At 44.9% G+C, this 23,663-nt stretch overlaps 1 protein-coding gene across 1 annotated transcript; it reads right to left on the bottom strand.

Moving 5' to 3' along the window:
* Positions 1-312: 312 nt before the first annotated feature.
* CAV1 (caveolin 1) lies at positions 313-20,361 on the bottom strand. Its single transcript, XM_063323229.1, has 3 exons — positions 20,134-20,361; positions 18,917-19,081; positions 313-2,665 (listed from the first exon to the last, which is right to left on the bottom strand). Exons 1-3 carry the CDS (start codon positions 20,161-20,163, stop codon positions 2,324-2,326), a joined length of 537 nt encoding a protein of 178 aa, XP_063179299.1. The 5' UTR covers positions 20,164-20,361; the 3' UTR covers positions 313-2,323.
* Positions 20,362-23,663: the final 3,302 nt, after the last annotated feature.

Raw genomic sequence — 23,663 nt, 5'->3', positions numbered from 1 at the left:
CTTTTCTTCATAGAATCATAGAATGGTTTGGGTTGGAAGGGACCTTAAAGATCATCCTGATCCAACCCCCCTGCCATGGGCAGGGACACCTCCCACTAGACCAGGCTGCTCAAAGCCCCATCCAGCCTGGCCTTGAACATTTCCAGGGATGGGGCATCCACAGCTTCCCTGGGCAACCTGTGCCAGTGTCTCACTATCTGCACAGTAAAGAATTTCTTCCTAATATCCAATCTAAATCTCCCCTCCATCAGTTTAAACATGAGGTTTGTTCACATGACGTACAAGGAAAAAGAAGTCAGACAGGAGCTACCATTAAACATCGTTTTATTGTAGTCTTTAATGTACATGCAGAATTAAAAAAAGTGTCAGTTATATCTGTAAGCATATAACAACAATGTAAATGTCTCGGATCAGCAATGTATTTGGATTAGGGACTAATAACTCTAAGTGAACAGACATCTTTCAGGATATACAATTTATATGGTAAATCAAGGTTTTCTTCAGAGTGATTTTCCTCATAAAAAGATAAAATATTTCTTGTTTACAATCTCGCTTGTTTTTAATACTGAAAAAATCTATAATAGTACACTCTCCATTATGTACATAGAAAAACATAAAACTATATCCATACCAGTGTCTGTTTTAAATGCAAACAATAGTAGTTAATAGCTTTGTAACTTTTTTGTGCACCCTTTCCCCTCTCCTCCCTCCCCTCCCCTTAAAAAATGCAGCATTTCCTAAAGTTTTCAATGCTTTGGCAGAAACTGAACCGAAGGCACTCCCGTGTTAAGTAAAGCCATATGTGAAATATCAGCGCTAAATAAAAAAGCCGTAGGTGTACCAGACAGCTCCAAGCTCATCCCAAGGGCCAAATCTTGCACTCTCCGAGGTCAAGAACTGGTTTGCTGGAGATCCCAACCGGAGCAGGCTCAGGCCCCAGCTCAGTTTACCATAAAGCTGATTAGCCTCACAACTATTTTTTACAAATGCTTCACGCAAACCGTACGAGGATGCAGAGAGCACCTCTGAACACAGTACTATCACGAGGGCAAAAAAAGCTCCTGCAGGTCACAGCATCAGAACGTGTGGCAAAGGCCTCGCTTTCCGGGCCTCGCACTTCGCAACACGGCAGTTTCACACAACACCCTCCGTTTAAGACTTCCCGATGTGGCAGCTCAGCTAAAAAAATGCACAAACCAACCCACAAACGTGAAGTTTCTAAACCCACCCCTCGCGACGGGTTGGTTTAGACTCAGCAAAGCGTCAATTCTCCTGAAAATAATCTGCGCGCTAGTGGCGTGGGCAGGGAAGCTTTGGAAGTGGACAGAAAAGTTTCTCCTCTCAGGGGCAGCTCCTCCTTGGCCTCATGTGGCTTGTGTTTGGCACACCTTCATTTTTCTTGTAACCCAGGGCTATCTCTGGCATACCTGCGATATGTATTTATATGAATACTTTGCAAAAAATTACAAAAAAAAAAAAGAAGCCTACGAGAGAAGCACCTAAATGCTCGCTAAGGGATGTGTCGTAAGTCACAGTCGGGAAAACATTTCCATAATGACCAGTTTTAGTCCTCAGCTGCAGCCTGCTTCTGCAATCCTAGCAAAGGCTGAGCAATGACTGGATGCAAACTTCCAAGAGAGAATGAGACAGAAAAGCACCGACTGAAGCTTTTTATGCACATGAAAAGCTTTCCCGTGTCAATGTCTCCAACCTGATAAAGTGTTAGATTTTTGGGACGTGTATTAGTTTAGTAATTTGTTTACTTGAACTAATTTATTCGTAGTGCACCATATCTGACCATGACTGTAAATAGCTGCAGTCAAGTGACAATCCAATTGAAAAAGAACATTCTGCTAAAACCTGCCAGCTGGTCACGATCATTCTGCTGCAATAGCTCCATGCTCTTTGGCCACAATAAAATGAATGGCTTTATAGCGTTGGAAAGCATTTTTGTCGTTCTTCAGTATCACTGTGAATTTATCTCACAAGGAATGAAGGGTGAGAGAAAAAGCCATCCAACAACACTTCAGTCTCTGGATTGAATGGCCAGCAAAATGATACGCAGCTGGCATGGAAGAATAGCCATTTAAGGTTAGTTTGAAATGCAGACTGAAGGGGAAAAAAAAAAAAAAAGAAGCAAGTAGTCCAGTAAGAATTAATAGTAGAAAAGAAACTGAGCAAGTGATTCTTTGTTTTGGGCCAGTATATCCACCACCAGTTGCTGTATGTTGCTTTTGGAAACACGAAACTGGCACCAAAACACTCCAAACAACACAAAACCCCCACCCCCTTCTTAGGCTGATGGCTCTCCTTGAAATGTCCCTCAAATCTCTTTCCGTACTGTGGCTCGGATGCTGCTGAACATTTTGCCTATGGCCTCAAAGAGTGGGTCGCAGAACGTGTGGATGCAGATGGAATAGACGCGGCTAATGCACTGGATCTCAATCAGGTAGCTCCTTATGCACGGCACCACTGCCCAGATGTGCAGGAATGACAAAATGGCAAAGTAGATGCCCCAGATGAGAGCCATAGGAATGCCAAAGATTGCTGACAGTAAACGATAAAACCAGTATTTCGTTACAGTGAAGGTGGTAAAACTGGCCTTCCAAATCCCATCAAAGCTGTGTGTTCCCTCTGGCTCAGCAATCACATCTTCAAAATCAATCTGCAGCAAAGAACACAAAGTCAGGTCAGTCAGACATTCGCGTCAAGGGTGGATTCCAGAAACACCTTTCCTGGAGAGCAATGGTCCCCGGCAACAAAACACCGAAGCACGTACTTCCGACGTCCCAACAGGATTCAACCCATTTTAGCACAGCATTTAAGCCATGAATCTTCAGTAATTATCTTTCTCCAGTGACTACCAGGGAGCCTTGATAACAAGCTCAAGATTAAGACATCTAACTTCTAGATGGAGATGTCGACAAAACTGAATATATTTTCCTCATCTCCTACAGCCCTAAGGATACGCAGTGCCCTTGAAGTCTACTTAAGGCACAAACCAGGTGAGCAGAATCATCACGCTTTCATTGCCTAACGTAACTGTTTCACATCTTTATGAACAGAATAAATGCAGTCGCTACTCTGACTTTTTACATACCTCAAGCATGTATGAATAAAATGGGTTTTATTCGTCCCCATTTTCCCATCCTTCCTTGTTGAAATCATTGCTGAATTTTGACAGTGAATAAAGGGTGAGGCTAGCTATTTAAATATATACTTTGAAACAGGCACAGATAGTTCTTGTTAGACTGAAAAATAAAATGTTGGATTTTGATCTGCATCAGGTGGAGCTCCTCCTTAGTCTGAAAGGGTTAGGGAGCTCTTTCATCTTATTAAACATATGGAGGGCCTTCACGTTAGAACCGTTTTGTTTTATCCTATCCTGTTTACGTGCTAACACTCTGTTCATGAAAGACAAGGCCAGAAGGAACATACTCTTCCACATATTTCACAGTTTTGGCTATTCCTAAATTGTTCAGAAAGTTACCTAAGGAAGCAGTGCATTCCAACAGGCATATTTTACTGCTCTCTGTTGAAATACCGAGCTATTCAGGAAGCTTAATTGTCATAACATTTCTATTAGAAAATTAACAGAATTGCGATGATGGTTCAGCCCCGTGTCACACGAACATGCGTTTGATATAACCCACAATACGGGATATTTAATTTAGCTAGTACAACCAATTGTAGAGGTACTGCATTCAACAGGAAAGAGAACATCACAACACTATTCCTCTGCAAGAAACTAAATGACTGTTTAAATAAAAAAAGAAATTGCATTCCTGGGACTGGATCCCAAAGTGAGATGCTGCTGCTGACGTAAGTGAAGATTTACAGCACGGGGTAAATATGATACGGGTCAGCAGCCTCAGAACCTCGGGCAATAGTACCTTAGCATGCTGAATATACACATACACTCAGTATAAGTATTGCTTATACTGTAGGAAAAGGCTTACAATCACTTCTTTTAATCTAAAATACACATAACAATTGGAAAGAACTCCTCCCTCTCTCCTGTTGAATCTTCAATCACTTCCAAACAGAAGGGAAAAATGCTGTAAAAAAACCGCTGGACTTTGCAGTTTCTTAAACAAAAAAGATAATTCCAAAGCAGAAGTGCACAGCTCAGGCACAATTTACTTGAACAGACTGAAAGTCTTCGGGAGGAAATTTCTGAATCAGCTGTGATATCAAATATTTTGAATGCCTAATGTCAAGCTGGCTTGATTCAACGTATTGCTGGTGATACGGAACACACCTCAGCACTGTGCACTTGCCCGTAAAGGCCTGCAGAGCCAAAAGCTGAAACCAGACAGTGTAATTTTAAATAACAGCTACAAAAAACGAAAATGAAGAGAGTCTGAATCACAGTTCTCCTCTGCAATAGTTCTACAGGTATGCAATAACCTCTGCTTCTGTAGGTTGTGCGCGTGAATTTTTGGTACAAATCTCAGAAAACAGTTTCCTTGAAATCAGTGTCTAAAGACGACACAGAAAGTACACTACAGTCACTGCTGAGTGAAGACAGCAAATTGGAAATTATTTGGGCTCTGTACTTTCAGTGGGTGTGAGACTGAAGCTCTGGTGGAAGTAATTCTGGGAAAGGCATCACAGGCAACAATATCTATTTTCATTGTGGCGTTATTAGATATAGAAGTTCATGTTTGGGGACCACACAACTGACCGAAAATTAGCTTTATGAAGTATATTGACCATAAAATAATTACAGAAACGTAATTAAAAGTTAGCTACAGTCTAGTAAGACAGGGCAAGGAACTTTCCTGGATGTATTGTGATCTTTTTACCAAATGAAACAATCAGATGTCTTTGTATCAATCACGGGATTTTAGGACTGCATCATGAAAGAAAGAAGAAAAGGTTGTAGATGTATACCTGGAGCAGTCAATAATATTTACTGATGATGGCATCTAATTGTCTTACAGCTATCCCTGTCCTCCCCAGATGGTGTCAAGATCTGTATCTTGTTCACTGAAACCAATCTCATTCAACTGAACACTGAGAAAAATGTATGCCTGAGTTTATGGAGCAAGTATATTTTATTTTTGGAATACACAAGCAGGCATACTTATAGTATCTGTTTCTGCAGCTATTCGAAAGCAAACTTTTTGTTGTAGCCCATATCCCATGCTAGCTCATTTTCAAAGAGAATGGGTGTTCTTGGCTTATCATCAGTGTTTGCCTTGAAATCAGATAATATAAATATCCAGATGATGGCAAACCCCAAGATGATTATAGCAAAAAAAAGCTGCTTTTCAAAAAACACTACTACACGAAGACTACGTTTTTTTCTCATAGGTTAAGTATAGCCTTCTTATTTTGAAACTTCTGGCAACTTATGGCATGCTTCCCACCAGCTGATGTGACCATTGGCAGAGACAGTTTGTTCACGCAGCCATCACACTGCAGTTCGGTGCATCGAGGACTACTGAGGGTCGCATCTAGAGTCTTTTTATTCAATTTGGTTGTGGCGGAGTCTATCTTGTATTTTTTCAACTGGCCCATAAGGGAAATATTAAATCTCAGCAGGAAAGCAAGTTCGCATTGAGCTCCATCAGCCTTTTCATGGTTACATCTTTAATTTAGCTCAGCGGGGCCTATTTTTATCAGCAAAGCCTGCTTTTGGCATGCAAAAAGAGACCATAGGTTAATGTGAAGTTTCTAGAACTTTTAAAATAAATAGTAAGACTGGCCTGTAATTTGATTCCTTTCAAAATAATTCATTATAGTGAATGCTGTACCGAAAAATGGAAGCCAGTAAACTCATTGGTTTTCAAATCAAATAGTAAACTTTCTGCAATCATGATTCTCAATAACTAATGTTTTTAGCCTGCTGTGTGCTCCAAGATGTCCACGGAGTTAATCCTGGGGAGCTGACAGAAGAATCCTGCCATACAACATTTCCAGATGGACAGCCCTGTCCTCATTCCAGGAGATGATGCTAATATTAGAACATTTATGATATATCTTTGGCCAGGATTTCCCAGCTCGAGTCATACACTGTTGTCCTAAAAGTACTCAGGAATCAATCTGCCTGTGAGAAGAAAATAGCGGTGTATTTGTGCCACTAAAAATTGTCAAGAGGTTACTTTCTTGGAGTAATTTTAACAGCTGTAGAAATGCTTCTACCAATGCACACAACCTGAAGAGATGGTGCTGTAGGAACCACAACTGATGCCTCACCATCATCTTTCCTATTTCATTATTCCTCAAGACCCATGTTCCCCTTTGAATAAGGGAGATACTAAAGTGAATTTGAGAGTGAAAAGTGAGAAAAACTCTAAAATCACTCAGCTGAATACAGTGTTAAAATGAAGCTGCTACCTCCCTGAAAGCCATGAAATTACGTACATGTCAAGAGAGTCCAGCTACGACACGAACGCGAACTTCTGCGGTGCTGTCCAAACTCAGACTCACCCGCAGCCGTGCACAGCCTAAATAAAGACTTGAGGTAATCTGGGCTCTTCTACTTCTCAACAGATCACGTACAGATCCACTGGCTGGGAAACGCTCTATTTGTTTCACTGTTCAGGCAGTACAGATAAGTCCTTACGCTGCAGGAACTGAGATATCACCCAGATTCTTCCTGCACTGAACCACTCCCATCAAAGATCCTGTTTTTAACTCCCAGGGATCAGTCCTCCACAGGCAGCAGGAGGAATAGGTGACTGGATGCATTTTGCCGTGCTGTGGGTTACATTTACCCCACTGGGATTGCTCACTCCTCGGTCTCGTCTCTCACTGTCTTCTGGTTTTTAGTTCAGCAACACTCAGTGACGGTGAGTGTCACTGGACTGATAACGGGAGTCCAACTGAACTAAATAAAGTAAAAATAGGACTGAGAGGAGAAAGAGAAGGGGCCAGAAATATGATCCTAGGGAACAAAGATACTCTAATTTCTGGAAATGAACCTAACTGGCTTGCAAGGACAAGATACCTTTTTTTAGGGTATTGTTCTTGAGGCCACTTTTGACAAAGCATTGTGTGCATGTAAATCTGTGAAGACCTCTGTTTTATCTACATAAAGGCACGCTTAGGTTACGCACAGGTCTTGTTCGGTACATTTCAGTGTGCGGTTTGTTCCTCCAGAGCTGTCAGGGTGTGCTGTGAAATCAGGGTGAGGCATTTGCCAAGCTCATGAAAACACAGGCACGTTCACTTGTGACAAGGAGAGAAGTAAAGGAAATTTGTTTTGACCCTCCAAAGGATGCTAATAACTCACTACAGCCTTCTGTTTCAGCCAAAGCTATTAAACACTATCAACTGCTGTTCCATGCCTACAATACACTTCCTGACTTCAGCTATTCTTTGTTTCCTACTATTCAGTTTGGTAAAGCCAGTTTTTACATTGCTTGAAGCTTTTGTCTGATTCTGCTATGAGAATTACTGCAGCTTCTTTTGCTCTGCATATGTTTATTAAACTTTTATCAGGAAATTAAGGAACCTGCTTTGATTCTAAGAGAGATTTATTTACAAGAAAAGGAAAGAGCATGGGGAATTTGTCTTCTTTTTTTCCAAGTCTGTTTAAAGAAAAAAACTATCAATTAAAAAAGCTTAACAGTGTGAAGTTACTGCTTTTTCTAAAAAAAAATCCCAGCTTACTCAAGTATATAAGCTTTATATATGAAAGTAGTTGACCTGTTGACTGTGTCGCTTTAGTCCCTCTGTATCCAAACTTGGCAGGCTGGAAAAGTGTGTCAAACGCCAACCCCCAGTTGCCTACTTACCAGTTCTGCTTCTCCTCAAAAGTTTGTTCTTTGAGGTACACATTATCCATGACATCACAGAAAAATTTACTGTGCTGGGTCTATCAGGAAAAATTATTAGGGCCATCAGCATTTTATGGGAGCTTTGACCTATGCCACATTTCTGTGATTGTAACTGTAATTATTCAAACCTTCGTGTGTGGTAGCTGTGTGCTGCTACTCTGCTCACAGCGTGCAGTTCGCACAGAGAGGCACCACCGCTCCTCCACTGAGGAGGAACCCCAACAAGCACTGAGGATGCCTACATTTTCGAGTGCCATCTATACCTTTAGCAGCCAGTGAAGAGATGCTCAGATCCTTACTGGATCTCTCTTGATTGACCACTAATATCCTGAACCAAGCAAGCCATTTAAATACGCACACAACTTGAAAAACGTGACCCGTCCCACTGATGTCAATACGCTTACATGCTCTGCCAGACCAGGGCTATAGTCTAGTCTGAATATATATTTATACAAGAAGGAGTCACAAGCTAGTTTTCTCTACATTTTTAACACAGAGTATGGGAACTGTCTTTACTGCTTACCCTGTGCTGCTTTTAAACTGGTTTTTCCCTGACATCAAGACTGTAAGTAGAATACTGCTTCACCACGTTATATTGTGTCCCTGTAAAGACCTGGAATAGACCTATAGAAAAAGGCAGACGTGATCTTTTTCTCTGTTGTGATAAATGCAACTTGTAAAATTTCTGAATGCATTCAAGGTCCTTTAAAGAAACACTCAGCAGAAGAAAATGTATAAAAGATCATGAGTTACATTTGGGAGGTGATGTTCAGGACAGATGCAGCACTACGAACTTTGTAGAAGGCTGTGGTGTGTTATTAAAACTTAGAAAATGCATAAGCATATGAGATTGTTATTAGTTTTTGTACTTCCACATACTATTTGAAACTTAAAAATTGACAGTTACAGTGCTTGGAAAACAAAGGCATCACAGCAGAAGCAAAAAACACCTAAGCAATAAGCTCACAACTATTCTGTTAAACCAGTGACATCAGCTAATCATCTAAATGTTTCCTTGACCCTTTGAAATATCACATTTCCATATCGGCTGGTGCTTGTCTTGCTGACCACTACCACAGTTTATCAGAAAATGATGAAAAAGCCTATTAGGTTGTTTCTACTGAATCCAAGGGAAAGAGCATGGGATGTGCTGGGATTCATAGGGGTAAGGTTGTTCTTCTCCCTTCCCTCACCGCCCAGACACCAGGAGACTTCACTATTTTGAAGGTGTAGGGTGTTGCACATGGTAGCACTTCACAGCTGCAAGGCTACCTGAAAAAGGAATAGGAGGACACGGGGCTGTCAGTATTGCAAAGGGGTCCGATGCTCTCCCTGAGGATGCACATCCTCGCCTTGGTTGCACGGGGTTACAGGAACTTGAACAGTGTCTTCACTTGTTTCTACTCTAAAAAGTCATTCAACCTTTTAAGAGTTTACCTGCAGTTATGTAGAGAAGATGCTACTTCGTTCCTGAAAACATACAGCTTCATGATGCCTAGATGTTCTATTTCCTTTAGAAGACAGGCTGAGAGAGTTTGGGTTGTTCAGCCTGGAGAAGAGAAGGCTCTGAGAAGATCTTATAGCAGCCTTCCAGTACTTAAAGGGGGCCTACAGGAGAGATGGGGAGGGACTCTTTATCAGGGAGTGGAGCGATAGGGCGAGGGGTAATGGCTTCAAACTGGAAGAGAGGAGATTTAGATTAGATATTAGGAAGAAACTCTTTACTGTGAGGGTGGTGAGACACTGGAACGGGTTGCCCAGAGAAGCTGTGGGTGCCCCATCCCTGGAAGTGTTCAAGGCCAGCCTGGATGGGGCTTTGAGCAGCCTGGTCTAGTGGGAGGTGTCCCTGCCCATGGCAGGGGGGTGGAAGTAGTTGATCTTTAAGGTCCCTTCCAACCCAAACCATTCTATGATTCTGTGATTCCTTGCTAATCCTTGTCTTCAACAGCAAACATTAGGTGCTGTCAGGTGTATTATAAAGCCAAAAGTCATTCTATTCCAGAGTATTTATATAAGCCTCAGGCTATAGCACTGGGTGGCTATAAAACACATCCAGCAGCGTTCAGAGACGGGATAAGTTCCATCACAAGACAAGAAATCACCTTGACTCTTGGTATGGTGGCAAGGATCTAACAAGGGAACCCCATGAGCCCCTCCTGGGGTGCAGCAAGATTAGGCTCTGCCTGTCAGCCTTGAATTCTGCCTTAGAGCTCGCCACTGTTTTAGGGACTGGCCAGATCGATGGGCACAACGCTCATTCCTTTGCACAAAACCAGAGATGCCTCGAGTGCAGATGGCCAGGACCGTAGTTTTTGTGTAAGGCTGGTTAAATGCAGAAAAATGACAAACAAGTAATTGCTAGGCAAAAGAAACCGTACAGAAGCAAGCAGAACTGTTCCACCCCAACTACTGGTTCAAACTGGCCAATGACTTTGCCTTACATTCCCTGTCGCCCGGTGCCTGCTTTCCATAATATGGCACGAAAAGAGTGTTCTGCTGGCACACCTCTTAATGGAAATAGTGAATCTTTCCTGTGTACTACAGAGTATGCCAGAAAAGCAAACAATGCTTTAACAAACAAGGATATTCATGTCGGAAAGTAGATTTGAAGGACTACACTCTTCTAGCCAGAGAATAAAACCAGTCTGGTCAGGAGTGACCCCTACTGCGCACATAACAAATATTCAACTGGGTGGTGATCGATTTTAAACAATGCCATGACTTAGAAAAAGGCTGTGATTGCAGGTTACCTTTTCAGAAAGTAAAAATCAATGAAAATAGCCAAAAAAATAATTCGCTTCTAATTACTGAGAGAACAACGTCCTGCTGCCTGCCCATGCTGAACTGCTGATGACAGACCAGAAAAGCCCTGGTGATGGGCTTTGTTTTATCAGATGGGCAGGCTCATCGAAATCTGCGGAAGTGCTCGTGCGAAAAACGTGACTGATGCCAACGGGTCAGCGCTGTAACAACCAGCCGTTCCTCCAGAGAGCTCTTCCTGAAGCACTTGCCCGTCCTGTCTCGGGATAAATCCAGCAGAAGGAAAGCCGAGCAGCTTCAAGGAGACATCTGCACTCCTCTGAAACGCAGCGGAACTTCCTGTGCAGGTGGGCATGTCATGTCAGCCAGTTCCTTGGAAAATACGTTGCCGTTGTCAGAGTAGGCAGGCAGAAAATAAAAGGGCTCTTTTCCTCCCTGGAAACGGTGTGTCTGGGAGGTTATTGCTGTTTTCCCCAAGAGAAACTCTAAAGAAGCTTTCTTCATTTTAGTATTTATTTCATGTCCCACAGTTCCGTGTTTGATACAGCTATTTTAGCAAAGAACTCTGATACGTCTGTGTGTATGTACATCCACATGTCTGTCCATCTGTATGTTTAAAGAGGCATATTAATCACCAAGAACGCTGGGGGGAAAGTTTTGACTGCACTAAAGATAATGGGAATTCTTTTATTGATTCCAGTGGGGTCTGGAGTTAACCAAAATCCAGAAACATTAATAAAAGTAAAGATATTCTGTAAACAGATTCTATATTATACTTTCATATTATATTTTATTTTATACATATAAATATAATATATTTCTATATATGATATGATATATGATATGATATGATATGATATGATATGATATGATATGATATGATATGATATGATATGATATGATATGATATTACATTATATTACCCTCAATGCAGGTTTGTAGACCTGCTACTAAGATAATAAACTGCTATTAAGTATAACTTTTCAGAACTTGCTCTAGCTTCATCCCTGCTAAATTTAGGCACTAATGGGAAATGGAAATATGGTGACCTTAGACTCTTTACTAGTGCATGGAGAGAGACAAGCACCTTTGGAGGGTGCTTTAGATCTGGAAACCACTTTTTTCTCTTTCTCATTTGTAAAAGCAGGCTAAGGAGAGGAGACCCTTAACTACGCATACTACCCACAGACACATTCCTGTTAACTGCCGCAATTCTTTTTAGCAAATCTGTATAACTTGTTCTCACCTCTTCCCTCATTTCTGCCTGAATACGCTTACTGCTGACTGTGAGTGTGCAGCGATGCCCTGCTGCCTTTTTCTTTAAAAAAAAATTGCCTCTTCATTTCTCCTGTTAGAAGGTTTCTTTCTTATGGAGGATCTTAAGATACTGATCCTTAAATATGAGGTAATTACTTCTTTACTATTTCATAAAAATCAAGATATCATTAGTCTACAGTTCTGGTCTTGTCATGAACTACACTAGAACAGAGATATATGAACATGGACTTCAAAACCAACAGGAGACTATATGGCTGAGGTCTACAGGAGGTATTAACCTCATCTTGAGGGAAAACTGATTTTTTTTCTTTGTAGCATTTGTTTGAATTCTGAGAAGAGATTTCAAAGCTGACAGAGGAAGTGTTGCAATCCGTCTATGAGACTCCCTTAGGCTTTTTTGGAACTCGGAGTACAAATTCAGCACAGCGGGAGTTTGGAGAGGGAACGTGATGCTTTCACCTTCAGCTGTGAGAGCATCTTCTCACTTCCTATCCACATAGCTGAATTTATCAGTTGCCATTTATTTCAAAATAAAGCACATGGACCAAATAAATAGAAGACGACGAACAAACCTCATCCTTGTACAGCCCCACTAACAACTACAGCACAGCTCCTTGATTATGTTGAATAAAATCAGGTGCAAGTTTTATCAATTAATGTGTTCATTAGAGTGGGGATAGTGGCACTGAAACTATTTGTCCTTTTCAATGCTAATCTCATGACATAATTTCTGACAAGAATGATATTGCATAAAATTCAAAGTTTGTTTTGAAACTATCAAAAGACATTTTCATAAGAAATCTGCCAGAAAAATATAAAGGGACTAACGGAGTTGAACCGGCATCCCCAGTAAATCAAATGAAATTAAATGGCATTAACTTCTCTTTCATCTTCAAAATAACAAATCCTTTTTAGTCCGAGATGGTATTTATTACTGTCGCTTGTCTAGAAAAGAAAAGAGAGATGGTAGTTCTGGATCAAAAAGCTCAAAAAAATCAATTGCCGATGTAGATTTCATCCCGCTGTCTGTTTATTACAAGGGTATTTGAGAGCTGTGGGAAATGCAAACTTATTTTAGTTTAGAACTATATCTCTCTTCAGTTTTCCAGAGATCATAAGTTTTATGGAATCATCCAAGTTCATTTGTATTTTCTTCTCTCTGTTGCCTAAAATACAGCAAAGATCAAATTCTCACTGGGGACCTCATGGGCAGACCACTCTATCATACACATTTTCCCTCTTCCCTCTGGAGATTTTTGGATTTTAATATTATTTGTTTTTGTTTTAGACATCCATACTCTCTGCAACAGAAGGCTGTATTTCTGTCCATATAGTGGGCTAAAAATTCTAAAATTAATTTAATTTTTTCTTATAGTTTTCCAACGTATAATCTGAATTCTGTTGAATTTATCAGAAACTAAAAGTATTTGTCTCCTCTGAATCTGAGATCACAGAATCACAGAATGGTAGGGTTGGAAGGGACCTCTGGAGATCATCTAGTCCAACCCCCCTGCCAGAGCAGATAGCGTCCAACAATTTCTAACAAAAAGGAACATCCATGCTGAATCGTTGGCTCTGTCCCCATGGCCATCAAATGAAGATTTTCCTATGGAGTTATGAGTCATGTTCGTCGTGCTAAGCAAGAAGGCAGTGCATAAGGCTTTAATAATACTATGAGCTTAAATGCAAACACATTTTTTTGAGCAAGAAGCTTTCATTAGGACAAATGCCATTACTATCTGTAATCTTATGGACATTCAGAAATTCCATGTCTGGAAACTCCTAATTAATATGCAAGAAAACTGTTTTTCAGAACTCTAAGACCTCGCTCAGTCCTCATATAAACTGGCATTCATAATAACTCGAGTTCTTAATCTCTCACTCCTAGACTAGCTTTGGAAGAAATATTTAGAACAGAATTGTAACACGTGGATAGCCGAAGTCAAACATTTGAACATTCTTGCATTTTACATCTAAACCCCACATTAATATGACACAAAGTTTCAGAAGCATTTCATTTAAAAGCAGAAGTGTAAAAGTACAGTGCCTTGTCTAAGCTATATCGTTATGCCTAAACTCTGTGATGTGAATCTGCCTCCAGACACATCTGACTTCCATCACTGCCAATAGCAAGAGCCCAGATGACAAGCTTGGATTAGAATATACACACACACACATTTATATTGATATATTGATATTGATATATTGATATTGATGTATTTAAACATGCATTTATATTGATGTATTTAAATGTATATCTCTCTATATATATTTTATATATCTATATCAATATCTGTATCTATATCTATATATTTGCGCCAGGGGAGGCTTAGACTGGATATTAGGAAAAATTTTTACACTGAAAGGGTTATGAAGCATTGGAACAGGCTGCCCAGGGAAGGGGCTGAGGCACCATCCCTGGGGGTATTTAAAAGATGGGTAGACACAGTGCTTAGAGATATGGCTTAGTGATGGTTTTTGTCAGAGTTAAGTTGATGGTCGGACTAGATGATCTGAAAGGTCCCTTCCAACCTAGGCGATTCTATGATTCTATGATTTTCATGGGATTTTTAACAACATCTGAAAACAAAGAACAGGGATCTGCATTAACTGTAATTTAATTCCTTGTTTCAGAAAAAGCACCTGACTGAGCTCTGCTTTTCTCTCGCTTTACCATGTTGAAGAGCAGAACTCTGTTCCTTCCAGGTTGACGCCTGCTGTCACATCAGAGTGACAGCCCTCAATGCCTTAGCCCTCCCACCTGAAAAGAGCAGGGGACGATGCCTGCTTTCCTTCCAGGAGGTTCTCAGGTATGGAGATGGAAGATGCTCTGCCTAGTCATCTCTGCATCTTATACCATGCTCAGCGCAACAGGGAGGGACCGTAACTGTGAAGGATTAAATAAAATGGCAAACTGCTTTTTAAAAAAAGCTCTTTTTTTATTAGAAAGCCGTAGAAATTGTAAATGGCTTTAAAATGGCTGAGCAATACTTTCCTCCCTCATGCCCACATAAGGGTGTTATGGTATTTGTCAACATCTGACTAAAAATTCCAGACTTTTCCTTGCAGCGAGCTGAATTGCCCTTAACTGCATTAGCTTTAAGTGGAAGGCATGAATACGTAACTGTTTAAAACTTGGTACAAAAGCCCTGCATCCTTACATCTGTAGCCAAGTACTGGAATTTTTTTTTCCAGAAAGAAAAGGACTCTTACACAACAAACAGCAGATAGACACCACTTGTTTAAAACAAAATAATAATTATGTTCTGGATGGTAAACCAGGCACGGGCCTTTCTTCCTGGCACACCACTGTAGGAAAAAGCTATAATCTGGCTGCAGATGTGACTGCACCTTTGGTCCTCAGTACTCCCAAAGGAATAGACTTTGCAGGGCTGGCTGCAAGGTCCATCCCCATCCTGAGCAAGGAGCAAGGAAGTACTGAGAAGCGCAAGCTGCAGGAACACTGTTTCCCTCCTCTGCTTCTTTTTCTAAATTCAGTAAACTTTGTGCAGACTCGACCACAGATACTTTGAGAAACTCTGAACTCGAAAGAGCTGAAAGGCTGTAATTTAGCCATGCTCCGGAAAACACAAATAGTGTGCTGGGAAACAGGAAGAGCAAAGGCTGAACTTCAGGCACCTTCATGTGAATCCTCCATCATCAGGGAATGAATGAGAGAAAAAAAAAAAACACCCGATGAGCTTTCTATCCTGTTTGTTGCATCTCATCACACATAAATAAAACCTGTGTGACACAAGTCCAGGAGCAGAATCATTCAGTGAAAGACGTATTAAATAGATACAGCTGTGCGGCAAAATAGCCGCAAAATAATCACCAGATTGACTCCCGGAGAGCTCTCGGGCCCACAGAGGCTGCTTCTCCCTCGCTAGATTCCCTCCTTGCCTCCTGCATGACCAGCCAACTTCAAAAGCCAGTGCGTGAAGGCATGGGACCACCGTTGCACGTTCTGCCCCCGTCAAGGTGACGCACGAGGGCAGTCGTGTGAGGAAGAAACTCCTTCCTTTCTGCTCCCCGCTGAAGGAATTGGAACAGGAAGGAAATTCTGGTGATTTTACTAGATCGTGCTTCCTCCAGCACAGAGCTGCCAACTCCGTTGTCTGCAGACCTCAGGTTGGGTAAGGCCTCGTTTTCCATCCCTCTTTGGACAGAAATCCAATCATTCGCCCCACTTTTCTGGAAACCTCCCAGCACTTAGCTTCTACTTGGTAGATAATTTGAAGAGAAACCGTAAGTAAGCTGAGGTCACCAATACCTTTGGTATAAAGCTGCCCCGTGTGTCTAGCTTTTATTAAAGGATCTCGACGGGGTCTCTCCCCGGTTGCTGCCCGCGCCATGTATCTGCTGCAGGGGAAGCTGTGCAGATGCTGCATGTTGCACATCAAGGGAACGTGTCTCCTGCTTCTCACAAGCAAGGGTTATTTTTAAAATGTGCTATGGGAAGTATTTGGATGCAGACAACACTGAGGCCTTTTAGAGAGCTGCTTACAGAGCAGATTCCTCGTTCTCTGTCTAATCATTTCTGTTTCATGGCTGACTGATTTGTCCCCAGTTTCCATGCTATTGTGCCTCATAGTCAAGTGGCAAGAAATGCATTAAATGCTGGGTAAAAAGCAGAAGGTTCTGAATCTAGAAAAATGCAACGGCTCTAAACAAAACTGAGCTAAGCCTGAACCACACTTCTGGCATTACAACACTCCTGAACCTTTTTTTTTATTCTGATTCTCAGTACCTGACTGAGACTGGGATTTTTTACTCTGCCTGGATGTTTTACAGCTGAAGTAAGAAAGGCAGATGCATGACAGAAGGGGACCGCAGACTGATGGTTAAGGCAGGAGCTGAATCTGTGTATCTTCACCCCAAACACCAAGCCTGTCCCCTACGTACTGGGGGGAGGGGTCCTGAACTTTATTGCTACGTCTAACAGGCTGAACCTGAAAGCAGTGCCCAAATAAACTCAAATTGTGGCAAAATTCCTATCTCTACTTTTCGGGTTGGACCTATCCTTGAAATACTTATCAAAATCAAAGTAACTCTTATTTATCCTTGTAAAAAGACTGAAAAATGTTGCTTTATGATGCCCACATTTTTCACAAATGCTGCTGGTTTTATGAGGCAAAACGGATCCTGTCTGGTTAACACCGAATTCATTTTGACACATTCCCGTGTCTTGATGCGACTACGTGCACTACCAGGAGCTCACTTGCTGATATAGAGGCAGTACCGGTATTCTGGCTGTTTGCTGGTTTTCAATGAATGTGTTGGTCCACAATTATTTCAAAAGGACAAACTGAAAAGCTTGGTTTTTTCCATTCCTATAATTCTTATTTTTCAACTTTCCTTTAGATGATTGGATGTAACAAACTTTCTTAATCATTGCCCCTGTGGGAGGCGGAGAAGGCAGGATGGGCTTTGTACGCTTCAGTTTCTTTCAAGTCCGTTAGGAGTTTTTTCCGTCAGTGGTCTCCCTCTTTCCCCAGCAGGATCTTTCTTTCCCTAGTTAAGTTTGTGGACACCCGGATTCTGACTTGCTTGGGGGCTATGACTCACCCTCAGAAGGTTTGGTTGCTTTGGGGACTTCTTCTGTTGATGTACGCAATAAGCCGTGATGCAGCCTCATTCTTCAGCTCCTGCATTCCCTGTCTACTCAGCTGCTCCTCCATGGGTAGAAGAAAAAAGAATTGCTCCCTTCCCTTTGAAAATCAACCACTTTAATGGAAGTTTTGTGCCATTAGGTACACAGATGGTTTTTTTTCTAAACAAATAAAAACTTTGTGCCTTTTCTTTCTAGATTGCAAAGCTGATAATGGCTCTTTAAAGATACAGCCTGCTCTGAGAGAAAATCCTTAGCATTGAACCAGCACAATGGCTGGTCATATTCATCACCTTCAAATCACATTCATCACAAAATTGTGTTGAAGTCAGTGGAATTTAAGGTTACTTGGGCCATTGCTATATTACCAGCACATATAATGAATCATTTTACTGACATACATTCAGGAACCAGAGTCCAACCTTTTGATTGTCTGGAAACAATGTGATATTTCTCTTCTTCAATAAAGGGTCTTCCTGACCAACAAACATGGTGAGCTGCGCACACTCTGACTCTGCTGGACACTAAATCAGCCAGTTAGTGGCTTAGTCACCCACTATGGCTGGGCAACTCCTGTTTTTCCCGGGTTCTGACAAGCCCAGATGACACCATCCTCAATTTTCACATGCAAAGTATAAAGTCTGTCTGCTAAGATGATCTCTATGAGTTTTTCTGACCAAAGTGCCTTCAAGCAAAAATCTCCATCGACCCCGATTTGTCACAACAGTCAAACTCTGAATCAAAAACCTGAATAAACAAACAAAAAAATCTAGCCAAGGGCACAGCTAGATTTTGCTTAGCTTATTTCCATTTATCACTTCTTCAGGGAAAGAAAAACACTCAGGGAAACAAAACGAAACAAGGAAACCGACCCAAAGGACCACCAGGATCCCTGATTTTGCACCCACTTGGCTTAGGCAGGGTGACCTGTCCCACAGGCCATGCCCAGCCCAGCCTGCGCTGGTTTGGTGCCGCCTCCCTGCCCTGCCTCTATACGTGCCCGAGGGAAGGAAAATCCCTCAGCCGGTGTTACAAACGGTCACGCAACTTTTTTTTCCCCCGGCTCCCGGGCGGGATGCCCCGGCTGCAGGGACTGACCCGCCGGCAGACAGCTGCAGGAGCCCCGGCTCCGGGGCGGCCCCTGCCCCGCAGGGCTGTCGCCGGCGCCCGTCCCGGCGGGGGGCAGCCCCGCAGTGCCCGGGGAACGCAGGGACAGCCCTGCCGCGGGATGCAGCCCCCATCCAGGGTGCAGCACGGAGCTCCAGCGGGCTGCCCTGGCCCTCTCCCCTGCACCCTCTCCCTTTTCTTTTAAAAAAGAAAAGATAAATAAATTAGGAACATATCTCTCCCCCCGCCACGGTCCCTTCCCTCTTGCAGCAGGTGGAGGGGAGCGGCTGCGGGCTGCTGTCGCCCTGCCAGCGCCCCGCGTACTCTGCCTCGCCCCGTCCCGCCTCGGTCCGTCCCGCCGTCCCCTCACCTTGACCACGTCGTCGTTGAGGTGCTTGGGGTCCCGGTTGACCAGGTCGATCTCTTTGGTGTGCACGTCGTGCACCGCCTTTTCGCTCAGCTCGTCTGCCATCATCTTGTTGTTGGGCTTGTAGATGTTGCCCTGCTCCCTGATGGGCGCCGTGTAGAGAAAGCCCTGCGGAGAGGAGGGAGAGGGAGAGCGGGCGGGAGGGGGGAGCCGAGCCGCGGAGGGCCGGGCCGGGCCGGGTAGGGCAGGGCGGGGGGGGCGGGTTGGGGGGAGGCGGCGGGTCCCGCGGGGAGCGCGGAGCGGCGGGAGCCTGGCTGCGGGGCGGCTCTCGCCCCGGCTATTTAACCGCGGCCGCGGGACGCACACCACACCCCCGCGGTACCGGGCACGGCGCTGGCTCCCGATCCCGACCCCGATCCCGCCGCCAGGCGTCCCCGACCCCGCACCGCCCCGCTCCGCTCCCCGCCGCGTTGCCCCAGGGCGGAGCGCGGCCGCCCCTACGCGGGGAGGGCGCGGGCAGCGCCAGCGCCCTCCCCGTACTGCCCTCCCCAGGCTACCATCCTTGTACTGCCCTCCCCAGGCTACCACCCCCGTACTGCCCTCCCCAGGCTACCATCCTTGTACTGCCCTCCCCAGGCTACCATCCTTGTATTGCCCTCCCCAGGCTACCATCCCCTCGCTACCATCCCTGTGCTGCCCTCTCCACTCTGCCGTCCCCATACTGCCCTCCCCACGCCACCATCCCCACGCTACCATCCCCATACTGCCCTCTCCACTCTACCACCCCCGTACCGTCCTCCCCACACCGCCCTGGCCGCGCCGACCGGAGCACGGGGCCCCCACCGTGCCCCCTCCACGCCGGCGCCCTCATCGTAGTGCCCTCACCACACCGCCCTCACTATACCGCTATGCTGCCCTTCCCGCACGGCCGCCTCCGTGCCCCCTCCACGCCGGCGCCCTCCATATACCGCCCTCGCCGCGGCCCCGGTCCTGCCGCAGGGGACGAGCCCCCCGGTCCCCCCTGCCCCGCTGTCCCTTGCCCGCAGGTGCCCGGTTGTCCGCCCTCCCCCGCCGGGCTGCCCCCGCTCCTCCGCGGGGCCGGGGAACGCGGAGCGGGGGGCCGAGCCGCTGCAGGTACGCGGCGGGGAGGGCGGGAGGGCGGCGGGGCAGCCGGCGGAGCAGCTCGCAACCCCCCGACTCCGTCCCCACGGCGGTCCTACCTCCGAGTCTACGTATTTGGTACCGGACATGCTGCCGCGGGTTGGCTGGCGGCTCTGCCGCGCCTGTCTCTGCGCTACAACTTTGTAGGAGCGGAGGCAGGAGGATCCCGCGGTGCGGAGCCGGCGGCCGGGGGAAGGTGGCTGCCAGGGAGAGGGCTGGCGGCCGGCCAGGGGCTGCTCCCTGCCTTCGGCTGGGGTGGGTGACAAGCCGCGGTAGGGCCCGGCATATCCCTGGGAGCCGCCGGGGGTGGGAGGAGAAAGCAGCCCTGCCCCGGCAACCTGGAAGCGGGCGGACCCGGTCCCGGATGCTTGGGCCAAGCCGCGGGGGGACAGGGGACACGACAGGGACAGGGTCCCCTCCGCGCTGCCCTCCCTGCCCCGCCCGCCCCGCCACCCCCGGCACCGGGTCCCCGCCGCTGGGCTGCGGGGGGCGACGGTGCCTGCGTGCGGCCGAGCCGCCCGGGGCGGGGGGGGGGGGGGGGGCGAAGGAGAGTTGGCGGGGAGGGGGGGAGGAAGCAATGAGGAGATGGAAAACTTTAGTTGTGTTTCACGTCCAGAGCGAGCGAGGCGTTTGTAGGGCTCCATGTGTGTCGTCGTCCGTTCGTGTCGTGTCCCACCCCCCCCCCCCCCCCGGCACTGACAATAGTTTACACAAAGTCATCGCTGCCCCAGAAACAATTGTGGAAACTTGGACATCCTTGGGATGAAGAAAAAGAGATTTTCTCAACCGGTTCATGTCACAACTATGCAAATATTTAACAGTTCTGCACTTCAACTGCGCTGTATTTTTCCCGGGAGGAGACTGACCCATGCACGTCTGCTGTGCGTATTAACCGCTGGGATTTACTTTTAAAGAGGCATGGTGGGACAACTGACATTTCGGCATGCTCTGTTATCAAGGTCCTTTGTAAGCTCAGGGCCATGTGTTGGTGTAAAAGCTATAAGGATTCATCACTGTGTTCAAAATGGTTCAGATTAGGGTTTCAATGGCACTGTATATGTTTATAAACATAAATGTATAGTGCCATTGCAACACTAACCTGAGCCATCTTGCATGAGCTATATTTTGTCCTATTTTTTTTTTGGGGGGGGGGGTGGGTTTGCAGCTGTCAGTTTTCTGTTAGGAAATCACACCATTGTGAAAGATTTATAAGATTAACAGAAAAATAGTGACCTTAGCCTTATGCCATTTAGCACAGAATTGCAGCAAGAGAAGCAGAAAATTCTTAACGGCGGTATGTTTGGCTTTGGCAATTCAACAGAGAAATGACCTCGAAAAGGCCATTGGCTAAGATGGATGTAGGCTCCACAGATGTAAATAATGGCACCTGTTGACAACGCGGTCCACACGGACACATCTTACTGATATGGTCATCGGTTAGCAGTGAAATTTCTTTAAGAATGTATTTTGCTCATAAACTTCAGAACAAATGCTTTGGGTGGCTGTTTTCCAACTTTCCAAGTTAGTTGTAATTTTTAAAAGTAACTCTTTTATTGATGCAATAATTCACTTAGGCCATCATTAAAATATCTTCGGCTGTCCAAGCATTTCAGTGTGTGCATAGAGTGAAGTGGCTAGATTGAAGGACACAGTCTCTGCAATATTTCAACCCATCTGAAAAAAAACCCACCGTGAGACAGTTCTTTGTTCTCATGCTTCGGAAAGTTTTTCAATTAGTCAGTGTCCTGCACATAAATCAGAAGATTTTGACCCATCATTCAGTATTGCAGCATATCTCAAGGTCGACTGAAAAAAGAGATATATTTGTTAATTTGAAATGCTGTATTGGTCCTGGAGTGGTTTCTGCAGAACCACAACCCCCTTTAAATAAATTTCTGAATCATGCAACGCTACTGCAGCTAGAAGAATACTGGAAGCCAGCTGGGTTTATAAATTTTACAAGATGAATCCCAGAACAGGCTGCTTATATAGCTGAAATGAACCATCACATCTGATGAACCTTGGAAGTGCTCCCTTGAGCTTAACTGACAAAATGACAGCCTGCAGAGAAAGCGGCGTGGGTACTACCTGTGAAAGTGAGGAAGACACATCTGCAGAGATGGATAGGGACAGAGCCATGGCCCCTTGCCTCAAGCACTGCTGTCTGAGAAATGCCCACAAACACCCGGATACTTGGCATGGATGCGCGTAGGAGTTGTGCAAGGACCTCCCTCCCATTCCATACAGAGAAACAGCATGTCTCTGCTGGAAAGGCCCTGGTAAAGGCTTGTAGGAATCTTAGGAAAGTGCAGTGGTTATGGTCCCCTCTCATTTACTGTGAATGGATTATCCCGAGGTGGCCTTAAATTGCCAGGGGTTGTAGACACCCAGCTGGCCTTGGAAATGCCACCCAAACTGTCTTCTCTTTGAGCTTTGCTGTCTCCTTAGTAGCCCAGGTCAGCTGTTGAACAGGAATATAGGCTACTTTGGCTGGCCACCTCACCACCTTTCTTCTTCATCATACCCACCTTAGGTATTTCAGGCATAATTTTAAAAAGTTTCTTGTGCTCCAAAGTCTTGCTTTAACTCAACTTTCGAACCTCAGGATCGCCTTAATTGAGAACTTGGAGCAATGTGTGTGCAAGGTATGAGCTGTTCTTCCTGTTTTGAGAAGAGGAAAGGCTTTGGTACAAGTAGGAAACATTTCTTCCCAGAAGCCAATGCAAAAAAAACCCCAACAAAACAAAATCAGACAAAATTCCTCAAAAAAGTGTCAGAAAATGAGTCACGAAACTGAACAGAATGTGCATGACTGCTCACTGAGTGTCTTTGTCTGGTATCAAACACTCCTCCCTCCACTCCTCAACCGAGGGGGGGTTCCCCTTCCCTTTTTTTTTCAAACTTGTGTAATTATTCCAATTATGGTATTAGCAATACTCCTCATATATTCCAGTGTCAGCAAGATTGGAATCAGCCCCGGGAATCTGTATTCTTTACGTATAGTTGCAGCAGCAGCGAGGCTGTCAGATAACACAGGCTGTCAGCACGCAGAGCTCCCTACCCAGAGCACTTAAAAACCTGAGCCTGGGGAGAGGGAGATCGTTGCTTTTTTTAGTGTCTTCAGTTCAACTGCTAAAGCACATCCTTTTGTGCGCATTTTTGGATGTTTTGCTGGATGAACGCCTGAGCCGCCAGAACTGTTGGTAGTGAGCTTTTATCTGCCACGCTACTGTCCTCACCCTGCTGCGCGATAACGAGCGTTGGGACGGGTTGGACGTGCAGGGCGATGTTTTGCTCGGTCCATGATTTACAGACTTTTTGTCCTGGAGGATTCCTGGTTGTCGTCCTGTCCCCGGTCTCTGGAGTATTTCTGTACTTTAAATTGTAAGTCACTGGAACAGAACTTTTCCCTTGAGATGGGTGCCCCTCACCACCAGTATACAGGACCGCACTTTCATGTGTGCGTTTGTCAGCTGGCCTGTTCCTTGCGTGAAAGGAGTAGTCATACCAGGAGAGATGGTGAGATCCCCTCACCTTCCCCTTCTTTCTCATAACATCTAACTAGGAGGGATTTCCTTTCATATGGAAG

Source organism: Chroicocephalus ridibundus, chromosome 1, assembly GCF_963924245.1.
Source record: "Chroicocephalus ridibundus chromosome 1, bChrRid1.1, whole genome shotgun sequence".
NCBI classification, from domain to species: domain Eukaryota; kingdom Metazoa; phylum Chordata; class Aves; order Charadriiformes; family Laridae; genus Chroicocephalus; species Chroicocephalus ridibundus.
Note: the sequence above shows the minus strand (reverse complement) of the source record. Positions and strands in the feature narration are given on the sequence as shown.

Excerpts from the sequence above, each read along its gene's own strand:
- CAV1 (XM_063323229.1), bottom strand. The coding sequence starts at position 20,163 with ATGTCCGGTACCAAATACGTAGACTCGGAG. Across the intron at positions 19,082-20,133 it reads CCAAATACGTAGACTCGGAG|GGCTTTCTCTACACGGCGCC; the intron begins GTAGGACCGCCG and ends TCCTCTCCGCAG. Across the intron at positions 2,666-18,916 it reads TCAACGACGACGTGGTCAAG|ATTGATTTTGAAGATGTGAT; the intron begins GTGAGGGGACGG and ends TCTTTGCTGCAG.